The sequence below is a fragment of the Coloeus monedula genome (assembly GCF_965178545.1).
Source record: "Coloeus monedula genome assembly, chromosome: 8".
Classification (NCBI taxonomy): domain Eukaryota; kingdom Metazoa; phylum Chordata; class Aves; order Passeriformes; family Corvidae; genus Coloeus; species Coloeus monedula.
This window is the reverse complement of record NC_138788.1, coordinates 631,461-657,410: the sequence shown is the minus strand read 5'-3', so window position 1 is coordinate 657,410 and position 25,950 is coordinate 631,461. Positions and strand designations below refer to the sequence as shown.

General features: G+C 44.6%; 3 protein-coding genes across 3 annotated transcripts; 2 read left to right on the top strand and 1 right to left on the bottom strand.

Annotated features, from left to right (window-relative positions):
* Positions 1–1,320: 1,320 nt before the first annotated feature.
* Positions 1,321–4,508, top strand: DNAJC9 (DnaJ heat shock protein family (Hsp40) member C9). The gene is made up of 5 exons (XM_082286548.1): positions 1,321–1,543; positions 2,324–2,461; positions 2,582–2,836; positions 3,514–3,597; positions 4,017–4,508. Exons 1-5 carry the CDS (start codon positions 1,364–1,366, stop codon positions 4,146–4,148), a joined length of 789 nt encoding a protein of 262 aa, XP_082142674.1. The 5' UTR covers positions 1,321–1,363; the 3' UTR covers positions 4,149–4,508.
* Positions 4,509–4,642: 134 nt separating this feature from the next.
* Positions 4,643–16,259, bottom strand: FAM149B1 (family with sequence similarity 149 member B1). The gene is made up of 15 exons (XM_082286547.1): positions 16,188–16,259; positions 15,453–15,557; positions 15,209–15,320; positions 14,158–14,300; positions 13,656–13,775; positions 12,548–12,718; positions 11,436–11,623; positions 11,045–11,175; positions 10,446–10,499; positions 9,894–10,006; positions 9,410–9,589; positions 8,345–8,471; positions 7,906–8,031; positions 7,304–7,385; positions 4,643–6,574 (listed from the first exon to the last, which is right to left on the bottom strand). The coding sequence occupies exons 1-15, from the start codon at positions 16,220–16,222 to the stop codon at positions 6,501–6,503; spliced, it is 1,761 nt and encodes a 586-aa protein (XP_082142673.1). The 5' UTR covers positions 16,223–16,259; the 3' UTR covers positions 4,643–6,500.
* A 28-nt stretch (positions 16,260–16,287) lies between these two features.
* On the top strand, positions 16,288–24,908 carry ECD (ecdysoneless cell cycle regulator). The gene is made up of 13 exons (XM_082286546.1): positions 16,288–16,489; positions 16,796–16,913; positions 17,266–17,353; positions 18,317–18,495; positions 19,192–19,387; positions 20,269–20,397; positions 20,552–20,677; positions 21,426–21,508; positions 22,265–22,371; positions 22,798–22,975; positions 23,427–23,494; positions 23,572–23,792; positions 24,311–24,908. The coding sequence occupies exons 1-13, from the start codon at positions 16,294–16,296 to the stop codon at positions 24,527–24,529; spliced, it is 1,908 nt and encodes a 635-aa protein (XP_082142672.1). The 5' UTR covers positions 16,288–16,293; the 3' UTR covers positions 24,530–24,908.
* The last annotated feature ends 1,042 nt before the right edge of the window (positions 24,909–25,950 follow it).

Here is a 25,950-nt window from a genome sequence, read left to right as displayed (position 1 = left end):
TTCAGAAGTGACCGAAATAATCACTGCAGGTGACTTTTTATACCGATAAATTATTACAATATTTATTATGTACGTTAATAGATGTAAACGCGATATTTTAATATATACTTATTATTATTACCCTGAGCTGTACCAAAACAAACACTTAATCAGGCTGTAAACACCAGCCAAGCTCTCCAGTATTTATCGGCTTTTATAGTATATTATTATAATAACTTTTAAATAAATATTGCATTACTAGTAGCTTTTATAGGGGATTTTAAAATATAATGTTTATATATATATATATTTTTTTTTTTTTTTAAGGTTTTACAATATTACCATCTGAATTCTGCAACCAAGAGTTGAAATCTGAGTTGGTGTTGTTGGGGTTTGCTCCCTCTGTGGTATTGGGACTGAGACGTTCCACATTTCAACAGGCATGAGAAATACAAAGTAATAATTTTTATTTTCCGCATCTCACCTGGCCTGAATGAACCACAAAAGAATCATGGAATGGTTTGGGTTGGAAGGAACCTTAAAAATCATCCAGTGCCACCCCCTGCCATGGGCAGGGACACCTTCCATTGTCCCAGGCTGCTCCAAGCCCCAGTGTCCAGCCTGGCCTTGGCCACTGCCAGGGATCCAGGGGCAGCCCCAGCTGCTGTGGGCACCCTGTGCCAGGGCCTGCCCACTCCCAAATGCCAGGGAAGCTGGTTGTTTACCGGCGGAAGGTGGGAAGCCGAGGAGGAGTCCCTTTCATTTATTTTACTGACGGTAACTGTACCGAAGCGCACGCGGCGGTCGCGGGCAGGAGGCCGCGCTCACCGGCGGCTCCAGCGCGTCACAGAGGCACCGAGGACACCCCAAGGCGCCCTGACGGGCCGGGGTACGCCCCGCTCCTGCCTCGCTCCCGGCCCGATCCCATCAACTCCATCAAGTTATGAACGCTACTCCACGAAGAGCCCCCCGCCGTCCGGAGCCCTTCAAGGGGCGGAGAGGGGGCCGCCCCTCAGCCGCCGCCGCCGCCCCTCAGCGGGGCCGCCCCTCAGCCTCCCCCCAACATGGCGGCTCCCCCGCCTCCCCTCAGCGGCGCCGCCACCGCATCGCCACCACCTCCCCTCTTCACTGTGGCTTTTCCACCTCCCCTCGGCGCCGCCGCCGCCGCACAGTCAGCGCGTCCCCTCATGACAGCGGCTCCTCCGCCTCCCCTCAGCGGGACCGCCCCTCAGCCTCCCCGCAACATGGCGGCCCCTCCCCTCAGCAACGGCCCTGCCCCTCAGCTTTCCCCGCGGGTTCTTCCCGCCCGGCGCAGCCGCGGAGCCGCACTCCGGGCGCGGAGCGGGCGGGAAGGGCGGTGTGGCGTCGGCCGCGGCGGGGCAGGATGGCGCTGCCGCAGCAGTGCGAGGCTGCGTTCGGCACCGCGGACCTGTACGGCGTGCTGGGCGTGCGGCGCGGCGCGTCCGCGCAGGAGATCCGCCGCGGCTACCACCGCGCCTCGCTGCGCCTGCACCCCGACCGCGTCCCGCCCGAGCAGAAGGAGGAGGCCACGCGCCGCTTCCAGGTGAGGAGAGACGGAGGGAGGCGGTGGTGGCGACGAGTGAGACCCACCCACTGCCCCCCGGGTGACCAACCCGCCGAGTGAGCCACCCCCTGATGCCATGAAGATTTTTTGCCTTTTCTTTTATAGCCCTGTTATACCTTTTTACGACTTCTGTATCCCTAGTGCTTTTTCCCTACATTCTTGGACTTGTTTGTCAAGCTAAGAGACTAAACATTTGAGAAGCTTCCTAGCTAGGGATCAGTGTGCCTCAGCCCCCAAGGTCCTCTCCAGAACACATTCTGTAAACTAAGATAGAACCATCCAGGGGAAGGCTCCTTGGGGAGGGGGGCTCACTCGAGCCTCTCCTTGGGGAATTTTGATAGATATGCTAATTAGTAAAACCTATAATGTTATACCTGATCTTTTGGGGCAGACTCGGGGGGGTGCATCTCGATGCACAGGACCTGGACGTGTGCACCTAAGGATCCTTAAAATAAACACCAAAGTAAAATCCCTTTTCCCCTTCTAACCGTGTATGACTCTTGATTTTAAGACCAGGAAAAGGCACCACCACCGGTTCCCCGAGTGACTGGCCCTCTGCCCCCGAGTGACTGAACCCTGAGCAACCGACCCTAAGTGACTGACCCATCACCCCCTGAGTGACCACCCCACTGACCATCCCCGAGGTGGCCAACCCCGACCCTGAGGGACTAACCCTGTGCCCCCTGAGTGACTGACTGAGTGACTGACTCCCAAGTGACCGCTCCCTGAGTGACCTCCTGGCCACCCCTGGCCCCGCAGATCCTGGGCAAGGTGTACGCCGTGCTGAGTGACGAGAAGCAGCGCGCGGTGTACGATGAGACGGGCACGGTGGATGACGACGCCGAGGTGCTGCAGGACGGGCGGGACTGGCTGGAGTACTGGCAGCTGCTCTTCAAGGTGAGAGCGGGACGGGGCTGGGAGACAGAAGAACCCGGCACTGTGGTTTTATGAGTTTTCTCTTAAATCCTCCTGGTGAGTCAGTCCTGTAACTCACAGAGCATCACCTCTTTGCTCCAGGTCACCGTGAAGGACATCGAAGACTTCCATAAGAGCTACAAAAACTCGGCAGAAGAGCTGGCTGATGTGAAGGCAGCGTACATGAATTTCAAGGGTGACATGGATCGCATCATGGAGTCCGTGATGTGTGCGGATTACACGGATGAGCCCAGGATACGGGAAATGATAGAGCAAGCCATCGACTCCGGGGAGCTCCCGTCCTTCAAGGCTTTTGTAAAGGAGTCGAAGCGGAAGATGATGTCCAGAAGAAGGCGGGTAGGTTGCATCAGCTGTTTACCTTTGAATCTCCCTTGGCAGAAATACGTGACGCTGTTCCTGAGATGTTTGTCACAGGATTGCTGGGTTACACACCTTGCTGTTCACATCTGGTCACCTGTGGTCATCACCCCCCACCCCAAATCATTGTGGAAGGCTTTTCTACTTCTTTATTTCGTTATTATACACAGCGTCTTATTACAGTTTAGCATGTCCCTGCATTTATCTACAAAGCTGTGAGTTGCTGGAATTAACAACAACAAGTAAGTGGTGAAAATACATTTTGGTTGACTTCTGGCAGGTGTGAAACTGCTGTGGTCTAAATGGATTCTTGTGTACTTTTGGATGCTTTGTAGAATGTTATATGCCCATCACAGTAACCTTTAAGTTAATGTAGTATCTACCAAGACAAAAAAAAGTGGGTGTGGGAACAGGGATGGGGACAAACATCACATTCAACACTGTGAAAGAGCAGAAAAACCTCCTGCTCTGCTAAATGGTGGAACCAGAATGGATTTCCTTTGCCTGATTCCTCATCTGTGGCCAAACTTGGAAACCCTTTGTGTTTCCCTGCAGCTCTTTGTACACAGACGCCCAAAAAAGCATTTGGTAACTCCTGTGAGACTTGGTCAGATAACATGCAAAATACGTTGTTAAAAAACCGTTTGCTCTTTTAGGCAGAAAAAGAAGCTGAAGAGGCAAAAAAGACTAAAGATGAACTGGGCCTTGGTGGAGAAAATGACTTGAAAGCACTGATTAAAGTAAGTTTAAAGTTTTCTGTTTGTTGCAGATAACTTTGTTACTGGCTTATAATTGTGTTTTCCCTGAGCGTCTTTGATTTTGGATCCTTGCAACTCTTCTGAGTTCCTGAGGTTAAAACCTGGCCTTAATGTTATATATGTACTTTAATTTAATTAGAATCAGAGTACAGTATGGATTTTATTACCTGTGTCTTTTTAAAAATTTATAGAGTTATTGCATATGCACTCAAAATATTTAATTTCTAGTTTTAGGCAGTTACACTGGGAGTTTTAATGATGGTACTAAATTTTCTGCAGCTTGTATTCCCTGTTTAATATATTCCAAGATTTTGTGTAGCTATCAAACTTCAGTAGGATAATCTGTATTGGGAAGTTACAAAAGGTTTGAGTTTGGTTGGTGTTCTTTTCCCCCTCCCCAGAGCCGAAGCAGAGATCGAGAAAAGGAAATGGATAACTTCTTGGCCCAACTGGAAGCAAAATATGGGAGCAGTGCTAAGAAAGGAGGAAAGAAGACCTCAGCCAAGAAAAGAAAGGCAGAAGGAACGGCATAGACTGAAAAACCAGGTTTAATTTTGTATGGAAACGTGGATTTGGGAGAATTTGGGGTGTTTTCTAGGCTCCTGTTTTGGACTGTGTGCATTAACTGGCTGTAATTGGGAGGCGTGACACAGAATGCATCCTGAACAAGGAAGACAAGGCACTGCTGTGCTCATGTTTCCGACCCTTGGGGTGCTCTACAGTTTAGATCCATGTGTGCTGTTCACACATTTCTTCTGTAACAAACCTCCTGCTATTTTTAAAGGTCTTTGCACATCAGCTCAACAGGTGTTTTTCAGATATTCCAGTAGTTTTATAGTTTGGAAAATTGCAGATTTAATAAATGAGAAGGTTGGTTTGGTTTTTTTTCCAGAGTTTTACTTCCCCAGTTCTCTGTATGTTTTCTAAAAAAGCTGTTCAAAACAAGCCAATTGTGTTGATTCTTCTGATTTCAGTCAAGTAAATCCTGCACACTTCCACGGAGGATCATTTTTCAAAGGCATAGGAGCCACGAGGTGAACACTTTGGGAGTTGAAGGCCCTCACAGCTTCAACAAGAGCTCCTGGGGGGAAGCCAGAGGTAGATGGTCTCTCTGTTCCCTTTCACTTGTCTGCTCTCAAAAATTACCCTGATTCTGAGAAAGTAGAGTATATCATTGTGTTTTTTAACACAGGGCTTGGAGGTTAATTTTATTACACAAAATAAGTAACAGTCCAGGAGCAGTCCCTGGTGTCAACCATCTGTACAGGAAAAAAAATGGCCTTAGGAGGGGACTGCAGTTTTTAAACCCAGTGACTCCTCTAGGCTGTAAAACACTACCTTATATTAACAGAAATCTATTCAAGTTTGTCTGTTTTTGTGACTCTCGTGCTACAGAAAACTCACTTGGTCCCTGAGGAATGGCACGGATACAAATGGGATGCTTATCTGTACTTTGCCTGACATAACTGACACACTGCACAGTGTTCCAGGAGAGAAATTGTATTTTGAAATAGTTTAGTGAGTAGAGGCCTCTGGTGAGCATCAATTTCTCTCTCTGCAAACTTAAGAGGTTTAGATTGAGCTCAGCTTTTGTTTTTTTAACTTCTGGAAATGCAAAGGCAGGTTAACCCAGTTAGGTTTGCACAGTTCCCTGTTTCTGATTAAAGCATGCTTGGATCAACTGGACCGTGAGCTTCAGTATTGATGAAAAATCATTAGCTGGTCTGGAGTGGGGAAGCTTTTTTTCTATTTTGAACTGTAGTTTGGAGAATAATAAGAAAATATAGGAAAACTGCTCTTTAATTGGACTAGAAAGGAACAACTGTTTTTGGGGAGCATCCTAACTTTGTTTAAATACAGCCAGTGGTTACCTCAGCTTGTTTTTACACTTTAGTCTGGCACTTATTGTTTGGGACTAAGACCTTCAACTAATCACTTATTTTGAGAAGCCTGTATTTCATGTATTTTTTTGTCTTATCTGGAGCCACAAGGCCAACTCCAGCAAATGCCTCTGTTAGGTCTGTCACACAGGGCAGACACAGCTCCTAAAAGCTCCATTGCATATGTGGCTTCTGGAACTCTACGTTAGATTGCATAAGTCTTGTGTAATTACAGGTATTTTTAGAAAGGGACACTATTCTGTGTCCCTTTAGAAAGGGAGCTATTCTGTGCAATTACCATAAAATGTCTCACCAGGAAGACTTTTTTTGAGTACTGTCTGAAGCTACTCATAGTCAGAAATTTCTTTTTGCCTGCTCAACCTTCTTCAGTCACTGAGGAAGAGGTAAAAGGTTTTACTATAACTCAGGAAGAGGCAGTGGTGTGCTACCCTTGGAGCTGCCAGGTCACCTGTACCGCTGCCTTGGTTCTACACACCTGTGTTCATACCTGCTGCAGCCACCACAGCATCCATCACTTGCCTAAGCTGAGTGCTTGCTTTTGCTAGTACAATATTGCTTTAAACATATAAATACAGTTTAAAAAAAATGAAAATCACTACTGCTGTGGAAGGCCGGGTTAACCTTCCTAAGGGAAGAATGAGCAGGTCCTGCAGTGCCTGCCTGTTAAGGACATGAACCTGTCACCAGCCTCATGGAGAACAGCACAGACTGAGAGTGTTTGCTAGGTTTCCTAGGAGTTGGCCTTCACTGGAGTGTATTCACCCTTCCACTGGAGCATCACTTTCTCTGCTGGTAGAAAATGGAATGTTTAAGTGCACCCCTTTTCATCTTTGGCAGCTGCTGCTTAGATTTATATAAAAATAACTATCTGTAAGGAAGGGTGTTGGAAAGCTCTGTGTAAACAACGTTGACCTTGCTGGGAAGGAGGGGTGGTTCTTGACTCTCTGGAGAGGGACAGATGGGTGGACACTTCTCCATGGCACGTTAGAGCCCCTGTTTGCTTTTTGTGCCTGATCCACTTCGGCCGTGGGCTTTCACAGAACCACGTGGTGGAAGACCTGACAAACAAAGAGATCATGGACAGCCTCGAGACTTCGAAAAGGTATCACAGCTAAGTACCAAATACATCTCCTCTAGCTGAAAACTTAAAATGTCTTTTTACTCCAACACATGCCTATCAACTGCATTTATTTATACCTTCCAAAAGGGGCAAAGTTTGTGCTTGCCAAGTTGCTGCATTGCAGGGAGCGACTGCATTCCCTGATACTTCACCAAGTATTCATGTCTACCAAGTTTTTCTGATAATTTAAGATTTTTTTTGGTCAATACAGCAATCAGAAAACTCATCTTGCATTTTTTTTGACGGGGGGAGCAGATATATAATTTCAGTAGGAACCACTCCTTGCCTGCTTAAAAACAAGTTACTTCAGTTTTAGTGCCTTTCTTAACCTCAAGTTACTATTTCTGTTTAAGCTGACAACTCCTGCTTTGAAAACTTGGACATTGAGAGGCACTGGGGCTGGTCACATTAAGCTTCCTTGATTTAAATATTTGGTGGTAATAAAAACACAAAAACCCCAACAAAATGCACCCAACTATACTCTGGAATAGAGTAGGATATAGCAAGGATAACACACCTATAACGGCAAATTAAAAACATGGATGGAACTTTGAAAAACCTCCCCAGTGGAAATCACCTGTAGGAATGTACCCCTGTAGAAAATGCATCCCTGTCCCAAAAGCCTCCTTTGTTTGATCTTAGTAAGCCCTGTGGCTGATGAGCATACCTGAAGGTGTCGATCCTCTCCTTGTCCAGGATTGATTACTATAATCAATAACAGTGCAAGAACGGCGGCGCTGGGAGTCTGGCTGAAAATACAGTTCAAGTTATTTCTGTTTGCATGAAAAAAAATCATCAAGGTTATAATGCAACTACAAACTACTTAAACATGTGTATTTGGTAATGGGTTAGATGTTGTAAAGGTCTAAGGGAAGCTTTAAAGAAGGGTCAAATCAACTTTAGAAGTAGAAAATACACTTTCCTAACACCTATTTAGAATGATCACTGGGCCACTTAGAGGCAAGTCTTGCCATTTCTGGAAATTGTACTGTTCCAAAGCAGATTTTGTAACTGCTGAGTCCAGGATGTTGAAAGTATACACAGAAACTAATCAAGCGGCTATTTAAAAGCTGTTGCTGAAATTACAGCTTTCAAAGCTTAGATAAAAGTACTTTGTGAGATACAAGAAGGTATCAGTAGAGTAGGTGTTTCAGTAAATTAAACCGAGAGTATTTGTTACTCAAACAGACTGGACATTGATTCACGTTAATTGTCAAAGCACTCTAATCTGTGATTAAGGATGATCTGGTGTAATCAGCCGTGCTTTACCAAGGATGTGTTGGTTGTGTTAGGCTTGGAGAAGGGATCAGGTAAGAACAGCTGCTCTTGGAGCTGCTGGTGAGCGTCTTCTTGTGTTGTGACAGTGTGAGCACGGCTCGAGTTCCCTCGAGGTTTCTGCAAGGAGAAATAACAGTTATGGCTTTTTTTTAGTGCAGCAGTCCATTGAAAATAATTAACCCAGGACTTAAAGCTAATTTTCCAAGTGAATCATTTTATACCTAGTTATGAGGAGGGAAACATTCAATTGGCATTAATGAGAATTAAGCATGCAACGCTGGGTGATGCTGTTACTCAGAGATGATACAACATTTTTCGTGCATCTATTTGACTTGCTGTCACAAAACAACAAATAAATTGGAACTCTGTGGCAGCTGTGATAACAACTTTAGATTATTGAGTAATAAAATGAGATTCTTGTGCCTGTTACCGTTTGCCTGTGGGGTCCTGTGGTGCTCCCACGCTCTGCCACGGTGGTGGTGGCAATGGGTGGCAGGGGGTGATTTCTGTTTAGCAGCAGTGGGGAGGGTGAAGTCAGCTGCTCCTGTGTAGTCAGGCTGGAATGCACCAGTAAGAACAGAAAAAACACACAGTTTATATGTTTGGCACGTGGAAAGGTGTAATATTGTCAGTTTCTTTGGCCTTCTGGAGTTGACTTCTGTAAGAATACCTTGGAAAAGCTTCAAGCCATAATCTACGCTTTAAAAAACACTTCCCTAGTGCTCTCTACTTACATTAAAAAATACATTTTAATAAAGCAGAGATGTCAGTACTTCTTAGATTGATTGAAGCCTGAGGAAAGGGAACAGAAGCATAAAACACTGGAAGGAGAAGTACCAGTTATGAAGGGACAAGGAATAAGTCTCTCAACAGTATGTGACAAGAAAGCAACAGACTGGATGAGTTTAGAGGTAAACTGCAAAACTAAAATCAATTTACAACGTGTGGAATAGACAGGTCTATCAAAGCCTGCATTGTTTCCTGAGACCCTGTGGTCACTGTAAATGGTCCCATTCAGTCAGGTCATTGTGCAAAATAAAAGTGAGATATTCTAGATGTGACTGAGGGCTCACTAAGTGCCCTTTGGTCAGCCAGATAACCTCTTTTAACATTTTTATAGTCCAGTCTGGGCTAGGACAACAACATGCAGTGTGACCTCCAAAAACCACAGATTTTTAAATTTACCTTGAAAATAGGCTGCAGAAAAAGACATCCATGTCAAGAAAGAGATGGTGGTGTTCACTTCACTTGTAGAGGACAGTCTGAGGTCTATTGCTCTGTGCAAAACTACCTGAATCTGGGAATGTATGTGACTCACTGACTCGCAGCTGGCAGCAGTGACCATCAGCTTTAACAACTCGGCTTTCTCAGGGGAGCTGTGCTTTAAGGGGCAGTCCCTCTCCTTACTCCAATAATCCCTGTCCTCCCTACCCAGGGATGCTTTCCGTGCTCTCTGCCCCGGTACCCTGCAGGGAGAGGCCGGTTTGGGACGTACAGGCGCCTGCAGACGTCGTCTCCGGAGCGCGGGGTCCCGATGGGATGCAGGGTCCGTGGGGGGGGGTTCCTTCTCCTCGTGCAGCGGGACAGGGATGAGGTGCTGAGCTCCAGGGGACGATTTGGCCACGTCCTGGTGGAGAGGAGGGAACTTGATCCTGGCCGTTTGTCATCCAAGTCCCTAACAAAACAAAAAATTGCAAGACCAAAAGAGACATGGTCAACATGACAACTACTCTGTTACCCAAGTGCTCACCTACAGGTGACTTCAGTCATAAAATACGTGGGCAGAAATTATGAGAGTCCATTCTTAACATAATTATATCAAGTAATACTCTTTCACAGAAGACAAACAAGCAAGCAGGAAAATAACTGAGAGTTACTTTCTCTGGTGGAGGAATTTTATCTCACAAGGTTTTGGGTTGAATCCCTCTCACTGTGAGAGTGCTCTACTTTATTTACAACCGGTGATCTGTAGTTCTTACAGTGTTTTCTCCACTACAGGCAGGTTCCTTTGGTGTAACTGGATCCCATGGATCACCATCAAGCCATTTAGGTTACGCTGAGAACCACTACTTGACCCTTGAGAGAGACTTACCTGAAATTTAAAAAAATAATTAAGTAAATTACTGTTTGGCAGAGAAACACACACACACACACACATATTTACAGACTTCTCTTTTTGGAGAAGAGTCATTAATTTCTTCCATGACATCCAGATGTATACTCGGTTATATTATTTCCCCATCCAAGACAGGGATCTTAGCATTTCAGTTTTTAGTAGTGCTTAGAAAACCTCCTAATACCATGTCCTAATACTTAATTTTTTCCAGCTGAGCAGCTCATTCGCTGATCTTCCAACAATGACTAATCAGAAGCTTTACAAAAATCATTTTCTGGGTATATTGACATTTTATGTCAATAACAGATCTGCAAACTCCTTTTCTGAGATACAGACTGATCTGGAAAAAACATCAGATTCCACCCGCCATAACAAGAGCAAATAGAAATCAGCAGAGTTTTAATCCCATACATACTTGAGGTGTTTTTCTCCTCTTTTTGCTTTTGCGGCCACATCTGGGTTTTGGGCACTACACACACAGTAAGGGGACACAAGGGACAGGTGGGGGAAGAAATAAAGGAGAAAGAAATAAAAAGAAATAAGGAAAGAGTTGAATTAAAATGGAACAAATAGGTAACACTTCGGTGCTCACCACTCTAGGAGGAGATAACCTAAAGCAGATCATACAGTTAAATTCAGTGTGTGAGAAAAAAACTGGTTTAGAACTGCACTGAGATTTCTCCCTTCTTGCTGGCTGAATTAACTATAAATGTGAGAATGGGATCCCACACACACAGTCCTCAACCTCACCATTTAATCGAAACATTAAGTTGTGGAAAGAACTACATCCTTAATCAACAGCCACCACAAATGTAAAATACTACGTTTCAAGGAGAAATGTAGGAATTAAAACTTCCAACTGAGTAATAACAGAACTTAAGTGTCAGAAAGGACAGCCACCATTCACACAGAGTCCAAACTAGTTATTTACCTAAACACAACCAATCTGTTTGCTGAGGTAACACTGCGTTTATTCATCCCCACAAAAAACAACAGCTGGCTAAAAATCCTTACCAGATTTGATGTCACCGAGGGCATCTTTGTGTGTGGCACACGAGGTAACAAGGCTGGCAGAGGATCCAACTGCAAAGGGCTTCTGGCATCTGCTCGGAGGGTATCTACTGTTAGGATATTTTTCTCATCATCTGTGCAAAGCAACAGAGAATTCCTGTTAATATTGGCAGTGCTAGTCATGGACAGTGCTATGAATCCAGTTTTTTTAGAGACAGTCCTCTTGGATGATGAATTCTGCTGAGTTTTTTGAAGACATGTTTCACACTGTTAGCAAAATAACCTTTTTATTCCCACTGAAGAGATCATTCCCAAACACATCTCTCTCCCATGGCATCTTTGCAAAAGTAGCTGCAGTCCCCTTTTGAGCCCTCACTTTAACTGCAACCCTTACCAGAGGCTGACCCTTCCCAGTGCCTGCAGATCAGTTCTTCCATGCAGACCAGGACTTCACTCCACACATCATCAAACACAAACGTGAGCACAGAATCCTTCATGCAGGAATAGGGAGAGACAGGAGGAAACCCCAATTTCCGTCTTCCAGAGGACAGTCCCATTTTCCTCTCGTGCAACTCCTCCTCCCTGTAAAAATGTAAGCATTACCTGCACCAGAAACACATTTTCCTGTATTTACTTTCGGTTTTCCCACCGACCTCAGTGAGAGATGACTGACACATCCTGGTCTCCTGTACAGAATGACTATAAATGATACTTCATGAACAATAAATAATTTACTCAAGAGATCAAATTCACATTAAAAAAATCAATATTAATAGTTACAGTGCTATTTCTTCATCACATTGTTAGGCTCTGTATCTAATGAGAGCACAGAATCCTGAAGACAAGAGAGTGATATTATTTGTTGCAGCAATGTCTCTCTGGCCTGTTGCTGGTCAAAGCAAGAAACATAACAATTTGAATTTAATGGTCCATGCAGCTAAGTGGCTTTAATTATTAAAACCAATTAAGTAGTCAGGAACTGACAGCACCCTCTAGAGTCCTTACCCAGGCCATATGTTCATATTGTTGGTCTGAATAAAGGAAAGGGGCAGAAAGATAAAAATAGTGGTAATTGTTTCTTGACAAGCATAAAATCCACTCTAGTTCTTAAAACTACCACTGGAAAAATCCAGGAAGGTACAATTCTGTCCAAAATGCCAGTACAAAACAGAAGCAGCACACTGCTAGTGCATAACTAACAGCAGTGAATTTGACATGGTATAAAAAAATAAATGGTGTTTAAATACACAGGCTCTTAGTTATGATGGAATGAAATATTCAAACCAAGCACAAAAATGGACTGCATGAAAAATTACCAAAATATTCCTAAAAATAATTCAGCAAAATAAATTGTCCCAGGAAATGGGCTGGGAGAATTCCCAGTGCCTGGGCAACCTCAGGCCTTTGGAAGTTCTGTAAAGAAAAGAAAAATAAATCCATCAAGTATCTGTATCTTAACTGCAGGAACCCCAGGACACTGGTACTCCTTTGATATTCAATACCTACACATCTCTGTGGTCAAATGCCAAGTATTCCTCCACTATGCCTTCGGAGAGAATGACTTCCTCCTCCCCTTCATCGCTCTCTGAGGAACACAAGGTTGGAGACTTGGAAGGGTCGGCCTTTTTGTGAGCAGGAGCAACAAAAAGAGGCACCTTCTTGCCAAAAACACTAAATCTGAACAGGTGACAGTTTTCAGAAAGCAGAAATAAAGATAAGTTGTTATTCCACCTCAAATAACTGAGAGACAGCAAAGTAGTTAAGGGCAAGCAGTAGCGAGGCAAACAAATTATTCATTACTGTAACAACTTCTGGTTTGGATACCTTTTAATTCTTGCTAAGGAACCTGAAACTTCAGGGAAAAAATATACAAAGCTAATTAGAAAGCATTCTAAAACATTAAAAGCAGCACTAACATAGTGCTTTGTATTTTTTAAGTCCTAGGCAGGTTTAACAGATGATTAATAATAAAACCAGCTACAATACATACACATTCTTAAGAAGTCAGCAGCAGCAAAGATATTTCTATTTACTGGCCAGTTCACTATAGTCGGCAAAAGCACAGCTACGTATTCTTGCTATTCTGAGTGTAGATAGAGAAATGCTGCTAGCAAGGATTTTCTTGCTATTTTCTAAGTCTGTGAGAGACTTTTCTCTCTCACAGAAGAGGTAGCAGGGAATGTAAACAACCAAGCCACCTGCAACCTTGGAAAGTCTTGTTTATGGTACAGTAGAAAAATACTTTGACAATGGATGTTTTAGGATTTTAGGCAATCACCCCAAGGGGTGGCTGATCCTTTGTCCAATTAGACTACAAAGAAAAAAGTCTATAAAAGAGTTTGTAAAATAATTAAATAAATCCATCTTGCTGCACAGTTCCTGCCTGCTGGATCTTCTGTCCTCCTCCTCCTCCCTACAGCTGCCGGACACAGTGATATACCCTAGGGCCTTGGCCTGCGGTAATATCTGAGTGTACTAAATTCAGTTTAAAAGGAAAAAAAAGACTGTGCCATGTTCAAAACTCAGCCTAACAGGAAGGCTGCACACTTTAAGAAGCAGAGAACAAACCTGCCTTCGCACCTTGGTATGATCCAGGCTCACTGCTGGTACTTACTCATCAGAATCCTTTTCCTGTGGTGAACTTACATCTGAGGGAGCCAAACTGCCCGAGGGGCAACTCGAGTACCATCCATACCCTTCGTCTGTGGGGATCACCACCTGCTTCCCCACCACCCTGCCACGGCAAAAGCAAAGGATAAATACAGCAGAAAACCTTGGCAGTACGTTTATTGAAGGGTGTAAGAAAGAACAGCAGCAAATCCTAAAAGCTCTGCTGGGAAGCTGTGCATTTTCCTGGTGACAGTTTCAGTTTTCTGAGAGAATTCTGCTCTGTTAAGGCCAAGTCAGTTGCAAATAGCAACAAACCTCTGTCAAGGAACCACACGTGAGGTAACAGGATGCTTATTAATGACAGGCAGGCACATCACCAAAGTCATCTTTTTATCTGTGTCTACCACATACTTGCATAAACCCACCCTGCCACTTGTTTTAAGAGCAACTGTGTGCATCCCTACCCTTGTTGTGAAGGTACTAGCATCAGTCCATTAATAAAATACCTGAGATGAGGAAAGCTGGAGGACCACTGATGGCATTCTTCCCGCAGTCCCTCAACATGAACGTTTTCCTTCTGCTCATACAGAAGCTCATCAATTTGTCTGAACATCTGCTGAACTTGTTGCGTGGCAGCTTTATCAAATTCCTAGAGAGGAAAGAAAATACCTAGTGAATAGCCTTTGCAGTGTTTTTTAAAATGATTTTTAAAGTACAATTGAAAAAGACAACTATTTGTTTAAAGCTTAGCAGGACTGCATTAGAAAGATTTTGACTTTAAATAATTTTCTCCCAGAGACGATGCAGCCTGCCGTTAAGACTGATGGCAGCCACATGAAAGGCTTACACTGACACAGCAGAAAAGCTACTAAACATTTTGAAATACCTGTATTATTACATTAAGTTACAAGACTTAAAGAAATCAGAACAGGAAGGATAAAATTCAGTGGTATTTTAATGCAATGGAGGATTTGTTGATTCCACTGTCCACAAACAACAGCAACACAAGAAGCAATGCAGACTGCTGGGAAACCCTGACCCTGAGGGATGGTCAGGTCCTCTGTTACATGCAGACACAGTGGGGTCAGCTCCGGGGTCATTCAAATTCAAACAGCTCCATCTCACCTCCCCGAAGGCAACAGCACACTTGGCTTCGGTGGATGGAGAATAAAACAAACATTTCTAAAGGAAAATAATGTTTTAGGAACTCCCTGTATTTTGAGAAACATGCAAGTATGCAGAAGTTTGATAAACTCACGCCAAGTGTCTGAAAGTCATCCAGCCATAGCTGGGGTTCCACAGAAACAGCATTTATAGATAGACTCGTGCACTAAATGGTTTGCATTTCCAAAATTTTCGGTGGAAATGCAGGATATTAACGGAATAGTATGAGTTTTGAACTGAAAGATGGAAAGAGGTAAAAAAGATGTTCTTTCTATAATCGCTACCATGATTTTTTTGACAGATCCAAGTATTTTTATTCTGACATGTCTTTGCAGTGGTATTTCAAGTGTCTTTCTGTGCTAGATTTGGCTTGGCTGATTATGTTCTACTCACGTCATAGCCCCAGGAGAAGACTGAGCTGTCTTCTGTGGAGGTGTCAACACAACTCTGGCTAGCAGTCTGTGGATCCCCATGATCATCCGATTCCTTATGGATTCCCGACTCCCTGAAACGCACGCGTTGAGCCGGGAAAAAAGCAAGCAAAAGAGCCCACAATAAACAATGACAAATCGAGTGTGCCAGTAAACAAAGCCTAGCTGTATCAGAACAGGTGTATCAGATATGTCGTGACACGTACCTGGAGGTCTGGCCGAGGTTTTCAGTGGTGGGTGTGGCTGAGCACACCTGAGCCCGTAGCTCTGGCAGTGGGTGATGCCTCAAGGCATGTTTTGGGAGTCCTTGTCTAAAAAAGCAGAAGTGGAACTTGCCATTACTTACAAGAAAAAACATTTACAGAGTTCCCAGTAAGTTTTATAGGTTTTTCTTTTCTGCTTCTCAAGGACTGTGCACACATTGATTGCTATTAGAAGGCTAATTCTTGTCGCCCAAGCTTTAGGTTTAAGGTGTCAAAACTAACTCTAGGGTAAAGACGAAGTTAAAGGTCTTGGCTTCAAAATCAGTTAAACTTGAACTTAAGATGTTGTGAATTGGCCCACAGCTCCCTAAAAGTGGAGACAATGCCATTATCCCTGTAGATTAATTAAATAAAAATGAACAAGAGTAAACGAGCCGAGTAAGTCAGAACTGACCCAACTCCTGGGTCAGGAGAAAAAAGCCAATTACAGGGACGTAATCGCGTTCTGCCACACCGGTGTTTGGCCGGGACCGGTGCTTAGGAATCCCGGGAATCCTGGGAACCATCTCCCGTCGGGGACGCGGTGTCACCGGGCCGTCACGGGGCCCTGTTTGGTGCTGGGGGGAGCGCGGGCGGCAGGCCCGGGATGGGGCCAGGGGGATCGCGACCGAGATCGGGACCGGGACTGGGATGGGCATCGGGACCGCGCCGGGGACCGCAGTAGCGGCAGCCACTCACGCCTGCACCGGTTTCCGCGCGTATCGCGATATCATCCTCAGCGCCGCCGCGCCGCCGCCGCCATCGCGCCGCTCCTCCCGCGGGGGCGGGGCGCGGCCGCGCCGCGATGGAGGCGCTGCGGCGGCCCGCGCTGCCCGAGGACGCGGTGCGCTACCGCCTGTTCGCGGCGGCGGCCGCGGGCCCGGGCGGCGAGGCGCTGCTGCGGCGCTGCGCTGAGGTGCTCCTGGTGCGCTTCGCTCCGCTCCTGGCCGCCTACGTGTGGCAGCGGCAGCCGTTCCGCCTGCGCTACGTGCCGCGCCGGGGTGAGCCGGGAGCGGGCCGGGCCGGGAGGCGCGGCGGGAGGACGGCCCGGAGGGGGCGTGTGAGGGGGAGCCGGGGGTGTGTGAGGGGGGAGCCGGGGGCTTCACAGACTCACAGTGTCACAGCATGGGTCAGGTTAGAAGGGCCCACCGCCTTGCTGCAGCAGGGTCATCCCAGAGCACACGACACAAGATTTTGTCAGCTGGGTCTGGAACATCCCCAGTGAGGGAGGCTCCGCACCCTGTCTGGACAATCTGTTTCTGCTCACGGGGTTGCTGAGGCGCCTCTCTTCTCTCTGCCCCGTCCAGGCGAGACGCCGGCGCACATCGGCGGCACCACGCTGTTCGGGGATAACGTGGAGGATGAGTGGTTCATTGTGTACCTGGTCCGGGAGATCACCAGGGAGTTCCCGGGGCTGGCAGCCAGGTATAGCGGGTCCTGCTGAGCTGCTTTTTTGGGAGGGGTGCCAAGGGGCAGTGCCTATGCTCTGAAGGTCCTGGCTAAATATTCCCCATCCTTGGAGGTGTTTCCCCATCACGTACACATTTGAGGTGTCCAAGGCCAGGTTGGATGGGGCTTGGAGCAGCCTGGGCTAGTGGAAGGTGCGCCTGCCTGTGTCAGGGGGGTTGGAACCAGATGATATTTAAGGTCCCTTCTAATCTAAGTGTTTCTGTGGTTCTGTGAATGTTAAAAAAACCCCAGCAGACATGGATTCAGAAGTGTGTTGTTGTGCTTTGCAAGGCTTTTCCTGCTAAGAAACCAATTTCTCCTTGGCCAGGATTGATGACAATGATGGAGAGTTTCTCTTGATAGAAGCAGCTGATTTTCTCCCAAAGTGGCTGAATCCTGAGAATAGTGAAAACAGGGTGAGTAAAACTTCTGTACAGTGGGCAAGGGGGCCACAGTGGCCTTTTATGGAGCAGCTGGAGTTTTGTGCCTCCAGCCAAGTGGTCTGACTGCCTCTGAAAATCCAGAGTGCTGGCTCTGTCCCTTACTGTTGCTCTCCTCAGGAGCACTCCTGTATCCACCTGAACTTCCTAGCTCTGCTAGAGCTACTTGGAATTTTTTTTTTTTACCATATTCTGTAGTGTTTGGGCAAGAGGATTTGCTGCCCACAGAGTAGGAAATGCTCAAGGCTGGAGTGTTGGTGTCTCTACAAGGATTCAGACTGAGTCTGGTATAGGTGAAAGAATGAGCAGACACCTTCACCTGGATATGGATGGTTGCTAGTAGTCATGTCATTGGCAATGGATTAAAATGGAAATAATTAACCTGGTCATTAGCAAAAAATTGTTTAATTATTTTTCCCCTACTCCAAGATTCTTAAAAGGGATGGAACACAGCACAAAAATTGATTGCAAATGTGAACTATTTGACTCATATTTTCCTTCTGTTGGAGGGAATGGACTGCGTGAGGGAGTTGAGAATGTTGCATTTAGGGCTTTTCTTAGGATCAGGAACCAGCAGAGGTCACATGTAGCACCTGAAATAATGCTTTTTAGTCCCTGTGATGTTCTTAAGCAGCTAGGTTATGCTGATTCTCCTGAAGCAATTCTCTAGTTGAAGAGAAACTTGGTATTATTGTTAATAAGGAAACAAAATATATTTGACCAAACTTGTTGCAGTTAAAATAGGGGTTTTTGCTGGTTGGATCATGGTCTCTGGCATCTCAAATAACTTTTTTAAAAAAGCTATGCTGCTTCCTGTGTTGGTTCTCTGTTTGTACTTTATATTCTCTGTGTTTAAACACATGCATTTGTGTATGAAATGAAATTTTCCGGCGTGTGACTGTTCTTACCCCGTCTGATGAGACCATTGCTGCCTGCCAGGTGTTCTTTTACAAAGGAGAGCTGCACATCATCCCGCTGTCGGAGACTCTGGAGCAGGACTGTGACCTCTCTGCTCCCTGCCCCACAATCCCACAGGCACTGGCACTGTTGTCCAGCCGCTCCGAGGAGTTCCTGGCTGCAGAGCCCATCAGGGCTGCAGTGAATAAACGCATCGATGGGTATGTGGGTGCTTTATTTTGGCCCTCTGCACCTGTGGGGTTTGATTCTGTGCTGTCTGGGGTTTAAACATTTCCCCCATAGATGTGATAAAGTTGGTTGCTTTTCAGAAACCAGCAGCTGGAGGTTTTTCTGTGGCCCTCCTGGAAGGAGGGGGATCCGTGTCCTGTAGGCTGTGATCTGAGGGCTCTGGAACTGCTTCATTGCTATGATTCCACACCTGGCAATGACAAGAGTTACTCTTCCTTCACATTCTTCTTATACTAAAAAACCTGAAAGTTCCCTGATCTTTTAGGAGCCCTGTGCAGGAGGAAAAAGAGGATTTGAGCTAAAATGTAGAACCAGGAGGATTTTCAGAGCTTCAGCTTGTCACAGCTGTGTTCAGCCCTGTACTTCATTTTTTGCAAGGATTTGACAGCATATCTTTTACAGAGTATGGTGAAGAATACTGCATAGCTGGATATGTTGGTTGAGTTCACAGTGACTCATCTTACCCACGTGGGCATTCAGTTTTATTAGCCGGGTACATTTATATAAATCTATTACAGAAACAGACATTCTAGGCATTAGATTGGCCAAGTTTTAACTTCAGGATAATCTTCTGACCCATAATACGGGTAAATATTAAAGTGAAAATAGGCCTCATAATAAAAAAGGAGTGGTTTAACTTGCACTTCGTGCACTCTGTTGCTGTTCAGGTATCCCGAGAAGATCCAGGCCTCGCTGCACCGAGCCCGCTGCTTCCTCCCGGCCGGCATCGTGGCCGTGCTGAGGCAGCGCCCGTCCCTGGTGGCTGCGGCAGTCCAGGCCTTCTACCTGCGGGATCCGGGCGATCTGCGGGCGTGTCGGCGCCCCTTCAGAACCTTCCCTGCAGAGCAGCGTGTGATGGCCCTGGTAAGTGCTCTGCTAAAGCCTGTGATGGCCCGGTAAGTGCTCTTCAAAAGCAACTTGTCACTTAATTCGGTTCTGTGTCTGACAAGGCTTCTGTGGCCAATGGTATAAACGCATAGATTGAACTTCAACCTGCGTGTTTTCTGGTGGTTTGTCTTTTTTTTCCTGCTGGGTGGAGGGATGAATTTCCATTGCATTACATTAATAGCGTCTCTGCCTTCAGCTTGACGTGGCTGGGCTTTCAAAGGGCTGATCATGAGGGAATTGTGTCTGAAACCAGAGGTTATGATAATAGTTCCTCTGCTGAAATGCCTGCTGCGTAAATTGATCTCCTTGTGTGATCAGAGCAGTTTGACAGCACTGCCAGCCAACATGAGGAGTTGCTCCTAACCAGTGCTTCACTCCAAGGCTTTTCTCCTTCTCAGCTGTGCTCACACAGCTCTGTGAAAGCTTTTATGAAGTGTTTTATCTGATGTGTTTTGTTAAGAGTTGTACCTCTAGACTCCTGAAAAGAAGCTTTAGAGTCAAATTTTGGACTTCTAGACTGTTTCCAAAATCCCAGCTTTTAATCAAATTTTATTTTAAAAAATACAAAATACACCTTGTTGATGTGAATGCAGAATCCTGAGGATTTTTCCTAGTGTATTTAGACTGACAAAAGTTCATATTTGCTTGGGGATTTCAATTTGGAGCATACTTTGTAAGGCCTGAAAAGCAATGTATCAGAAAAATCTATCTAAAGGTATATTTTGAATGCAGTCTCAGGTATTGCCTGTAATATGGGTGCCTTAAAACACAATTCAGTGAGCCTGGTGGGAATCTGATGCCTGTCCACAACACAGTCACACTGCAGGGAGTGTTTTTTTCTGCTCTGGCTGTTCCAGGTGACTTTCACTCGGTGTTTATATGCACAGCTGGTGCAGCAGAAGTTTGTTCCAGACAGACGCAGTGGATACACCCTGCCTGCCCCATCTCATCCTCAGTACAGAGCCTATGAACTGGGCATGAAACTGGTAATGATTTTTTAATGCATTTTATACTTAGTTTGCCTTTTTATGTATGTCCAGGAAATGGGTCTTTGTCTGGAAGTTGCCTGCTTGTCCAGAAAAATGTGAGCAAAGTCCGTACACCTTGAGAACCTCTTCTTGTTGCATCTTTTATGTACAGGCTCATGGCTTTGAAATTCTGTGCTCCAAGAGCAGTAAAGTAGCTCCTGATACCAAGAGAAATGTGTTAAGTGGTCCTCTGTGGGAGAGATTCCTCAGGAGCTTGAAGGAAAAAGATTATTTCAAGGTGAGGCAGTGTGTCTGTGGCTTTTAAACATTCCAGAAAAAAATGCATTTTAGCTCTTGAACTTGTGTAAGTAGTTGCAGCAGGGCAAGAACTTGAATTCTTACCTCTGTGTAAAATGAATTAATGTCTTTAAAGGAGACGTGCAGTTTGTTCCCCTTTGAAAGTAATTTATTTTGGAAATTAAAAAGGAAAAATCAAGATTTGGAGATTCATTCATTCATCTAAAGGAAGGGGAGAAATACACTTGAATGAAGAAAACCACCATAGGGTGTGTGAGGTGTAACTGATTTCACTGGTTTGCATTTCATTTGCATGCCTCTAGAATTAAATATTCTTCAAGATCTGTACGTAACACCACAGACCTGTTTGGGCCCATGCAGGTGTAATTTTTATGTGTGTGTGGGTTTTGTGAGTTCTGGGGGTTTTGGTGGGGTTTTGTGGGGTTTTTTTTAAAGATGCCTTTGACTACTTATTTTAAGTTTAAAAATTGGACATGAATTGAATACTTACTTGAAGGTTATAAAATTGGACAGCTCTATTGAAATTCTTAGGTTAATATACTTTAATATACTTTAAATATAGGAATTTTCCTGTATTCAGTTCCAAGTGTACATGGCAAAGAGGTTTTACTTGTTTTGGTTTTCTCAGCATTTCTGTGTGACAAAGAGTCATCCTTATGAAGCCTGACTGTGGAGAGGAGGGGGAGGGAGAATTGTTTGGATTCATGTCTGTGACTTTCATTAAATAGGGAGAAATGGAAGGATCTGCAAAGTACCTGGAACTGTTGCATATGGCAGAAGATCACTTCCAGCAATCTGTTGCCCCAGAAAGGTAAGAGCTACTTGAAATTCACGAGTGTCATGCTCCATGCCTACAAATCCTTTAACTTACCTTTAAAATCCTTGTTACAAAAAACCTGAACCCTTTTCTCCATTGTACATTTAACATTGGTGCTGTGGCCAGGACATACAAGTACTAATTCCTCTAGAATACTCCACTAGTAGAAGTTCTTGCTTGAGTAACTATTTATCCTGGTTTTGTGAAATGCTAAGCTCTTCCAAGTGGGTTAAGAGGTGACTGAAAAGTATTATTTGCTTGGTTGACTGTAGAAAGTGTATAAAAGTTTCATTGAAAAGCAGTCCCAGCGAATAATAAATACAGAGTAATCTGTCTCCTTTACTCAAGACAGGCAGCTGGCTGTAGATTTCTCCAAAAGATCAAATCCAAAAAGTAAATCACTACAAAATTATCTGATCCCTTGCCAGCTCATAATATCTTGACTGTTAGTTTTTTGAGTTTCCAGTCTGTGTTGTTTGGGATCTGGCAGTCTTCATATTTACCAAGGCAAAATAAACATAAGGAGCCACGAGGAATGGGCTTTGGAGCCATCAGCTAGGAATTGCAGGGACTGACTGTGTCCTGTTTTGGCCAATACCCTGTGCAGTACTCTACGACTTCCCCCAGATTAATTTCCCTTTTTGATGTGTTTGCACAGAAGGAAGAATGAAGAATTCGAGTGAAAACCTGAATGTAAAGCATGTGATCCTGTTGAATCCATTCCAGTAAATTGAAATTTTTTTCTTCTAGCTCTGTTGAAGTGAGCCCAGGTGATGAAATCTTGACACTGCTACAGACAACATCCATTGATTTGAAGGAATTTGAGAGAGAAGCAGCTTCTCTTCCTCCAGAGGATGGTGAGCTGGATGCAGGGGAATTACTCCTATTACAAATGATTATTTGTGGGGGAGAAGGGGAATGTTGACAGCTGTGAAGGGAGAGCCAGTCCAACCTTCATTAAGACCAAATAGTGGATTGGCTCTCCCTTTTTAGAGTAAGCCTTTCTTCCTCCATTTAGTGGCCAAAGGCTTCTCAGTGACTAGGATGGTATCTCTTAGTTTGAAGCTGCATGCAAAGCAGTTTTCAAGTAGTGAAACGAAATCTCCACTCTCTTCTTCTCAGCTTCTTGCTGCCTTATGCTGTCTGTGACCCAGGACCAGCACAAAACCTTCACAGTGCAGAAATGAGCTGCAGAATGGTTGCAGTCCTCTCAGTCCCTTGCTTTGAGCCCTGCAGGCCAGCAGGCATGTGCAGAATAACAGATCTGTCCTGTGTGCTTTCAGATGACAGCTGGCTGGATATTACACCAGATGCTCTGGATCAGATGCTGAAGGAGGCAAGAAATGAGTCCCTTCCTTCCACAAATGAGGAAGAGCAAAAGTATGACTTGGAAACAGTTGCTGAGAGCATGAAGGCTTTTGTGTCCAAAGTCTCCTCACACGAAGGAGCAGAAATGCCATGGTAGTAGCACTTTGATTTTGGGGTCTGGTGTGGAATGCTGCACTTTGCTGCAGCCCTTGGGTTGATTCTGTGATGCAGAGAATGAGAGTTTGAAGGTGTTGTGCTGTGCAGAGGCCTGAAACAACCCATAGCAGTGAACATGTACTTGCTTTTAGATCAGCTTGGTGACCGCCCTGACACTGGTGCAGGTTAAAGTGCTGGAAGCTGAGCTGCTCTCTGTCACTCCGTTTGATTTTGTGATCTTCAAAATTTTTCTCTTGTCATTCAGGAATTCCTGCACTCACTGTTTCATGTCTAATCCCTACAGGCTTCAAACTTCTGGGTGCTTCTAAGTTCAATTGTCCCAACTTCAGTCCTGGCTTGAGAGAAATCCACGTGGCTTGTGCCTGTGTCAGGCTTCTGCAAGCATAAAAGCTTTATTTATTTATTTTAAAATATTTTTATATTTCAGGTCATCTGATGAATCCCATGTTACCTTTGATGTGGATTCTTTTACAAAAGCACTGGACAGAATTTTAGGTGAGATTGCTTCTTTATTTGAAACAAATCCCTGCACTAATTTCTTTGCTGGTGTACTGACACAAAATCATACCCAGGGGCAGACTCGGAGGAGCTGGATTCTGATGATCTGGATGAAGAGGAGGAGTTTGATTTCTCAGATGGGGATGATGAAGACTTGGATGCTGGAAATCAAAGGCAGGACCAGAAGGTGTCTCCTGAGGAGCTTGTAGGCAGTCTCAAGTCGTACATGAATGAGATGGACCGTGAACTGGCACAGACCAACGTTGGTAAAAGTTTCACCACCAAGAAGAGAGGGGTGAGTATGCCTTGAGCTCTGATTTGTAGCATAGTAATTTTGAAACAGGAGATATGCTGGAAGCGCCCATTCTGAGTAGTGTGATCAGAACCTTCCCACGTGCAAGCAAAGTGTGCTGTAGTTGCACCATAATACATTTTTTTCAAACAAAAGCTTACCTAAGCTTTGAATTTGCATATCTTTTCCAACACTTTTATTTCCCTGTTTTTAATAGTAGGGCAAGCAGCTGCAGCTTGACTTGTGAGTTCCTGTAGTAGTTTGCTCCCATAGGAAGCTGAGCCAGGACTCAGCAACACTTTCTGTCCTTACCTTGGAACTTAATCTGTGTGATGGGCAGTGATGATTTTTAGCTGGCGTGAGCATTTCATGGGTCTGTCAGGACTCTGGAATGTACTGGACTTTGTTGGCTGCAGAATTGTTTTTTTGTTTCTTTTCTCTTGTGGTTTGCCTTTTTTTTTTTTTTTTCCTTAAATCTGCTCATGCAATTTGATAAAACTTTCTCTTTGTTCTCGCTGCAGGCAAGTTCTGTTGAAGCAGCCACATCTGAGAGTGCTGGCCCTGATTCTGGAGCTGAGGATGCTGAGCTTGCACCGGTGGATGTGGACATGAACCTGGTAGCAAACCTGCTTGAGTCCTACAGTGCCCAGGCTGGCCTGGCAGGACCCACCTCAAACATTTTACAGAGCATGGGGGTGTATTTACCTGAAAACACAGATCACACTGGCTCGAGCAGTTGAGCAATGCAGTGAGACTTCTGACAAGACATGGGGATGGGGAAATGAAGCACAGACAGATGAGCAGGATGTGGAAGAAGAGGCCAAAGGTTTTAATTTCGAGCATTCTGTTCATTATGTGTAATTTTAGAAATGCAAAGTGCATTTACCTGCAAAAGCCTTTTGTTCGGACTCTGTCTTGAATGGAAATGAGATTTTCCCAGTGCTAACACATTTTCAGAAAACTGAAAAATGATGTCATGACTCAAATGAAACTTTTATTGCAAAACCTCTCTTTGATTTTTCCAATCATTGATCCAATTTGCCACATTTCTAAAATGTCCTTTCACCCGTTGCTAAGTGGTTTCAATATCTGGAAAGCAGTTCTTGTTCTGAAAATGCTGCTGCCTTCAGGGGGAGGTGGGGAAATGCCATGTTACAGGAAGAGTCTCATGGATTTGGGAGCACTGGTTAGATGTTCAGGAGACATTTAATCCCTCCCAAAAGTACGATGCTGCATTGTAAGAACTTCTGATAATTACTGTAAGAGCCTGTTCCTTATTAAGCAGAAGGATTTAAAGAGTAACTGGAGCAAATATGTACATATTGGCCAGAAGTATTTTTTAAATTTATTTTGATAAAAACAGAAATACAACTTGATTACTGAATTTTCTTTTTGAGGTATGCATAGCTTCCTCAGTGCAGTATCAAAATTTCTTGGAGTGAAAACATTTTCATAATTGGTCATTTTCTGAATTCCATTATTGCTGAATGTTGGTATCATGCCAGCAGTAGCTGTATGTGAGCCCAGGCTGAACAGTTTTGGGGTTTTTTTCAGTGAAAATGTGGCTAGAAGGCGTGCAGCATGTTGCTTTCACATGGAATGAAAAATCTGTCCTTTGATATGACAACTTTAGTTTCAGCAACATAATTTGAAGTGAAATAGGTAGAAATGCCTGATTTACAGACAGCAAGAACAGTCCTGCTGGGTCCAAATCAGCTTCTTTCTTTTTTTCTTTTTTTTTTTTTTTTGTTCAACAATTAATCAAATGTCCTCCGTTTATATTGTGTAATTTAGTTTGTCAACAGTTCAGGGAGAGTACTGGCAGGTTGGATGTGGATTAGAGATGGACAAAAAGAGTTGGGAAGTGTGAAGGTTCTGCTAAAGTTCAAGGAATTTGGACTGCTGAGAGGTGAGGTGGACTGCAGACTCAGACAAATCTGTGCTGGAAAAATGGGATTAACAGAAGCTTTTGAATCTAGACAAGGATAACGAGCAGTTAGTGGTGGAAAACAGAGGTCCTCGAACCTTGGAAAGGGTTTATGTTTGAACAGGGAACATAATTAACACTGAAACTACATAAAGTTCTCTGCTTTTATATGAAAGAATTGCATTTCAAGAACGTGATCACATTTAACTGTCGTGTGGCCTGTGCTATGCAAAA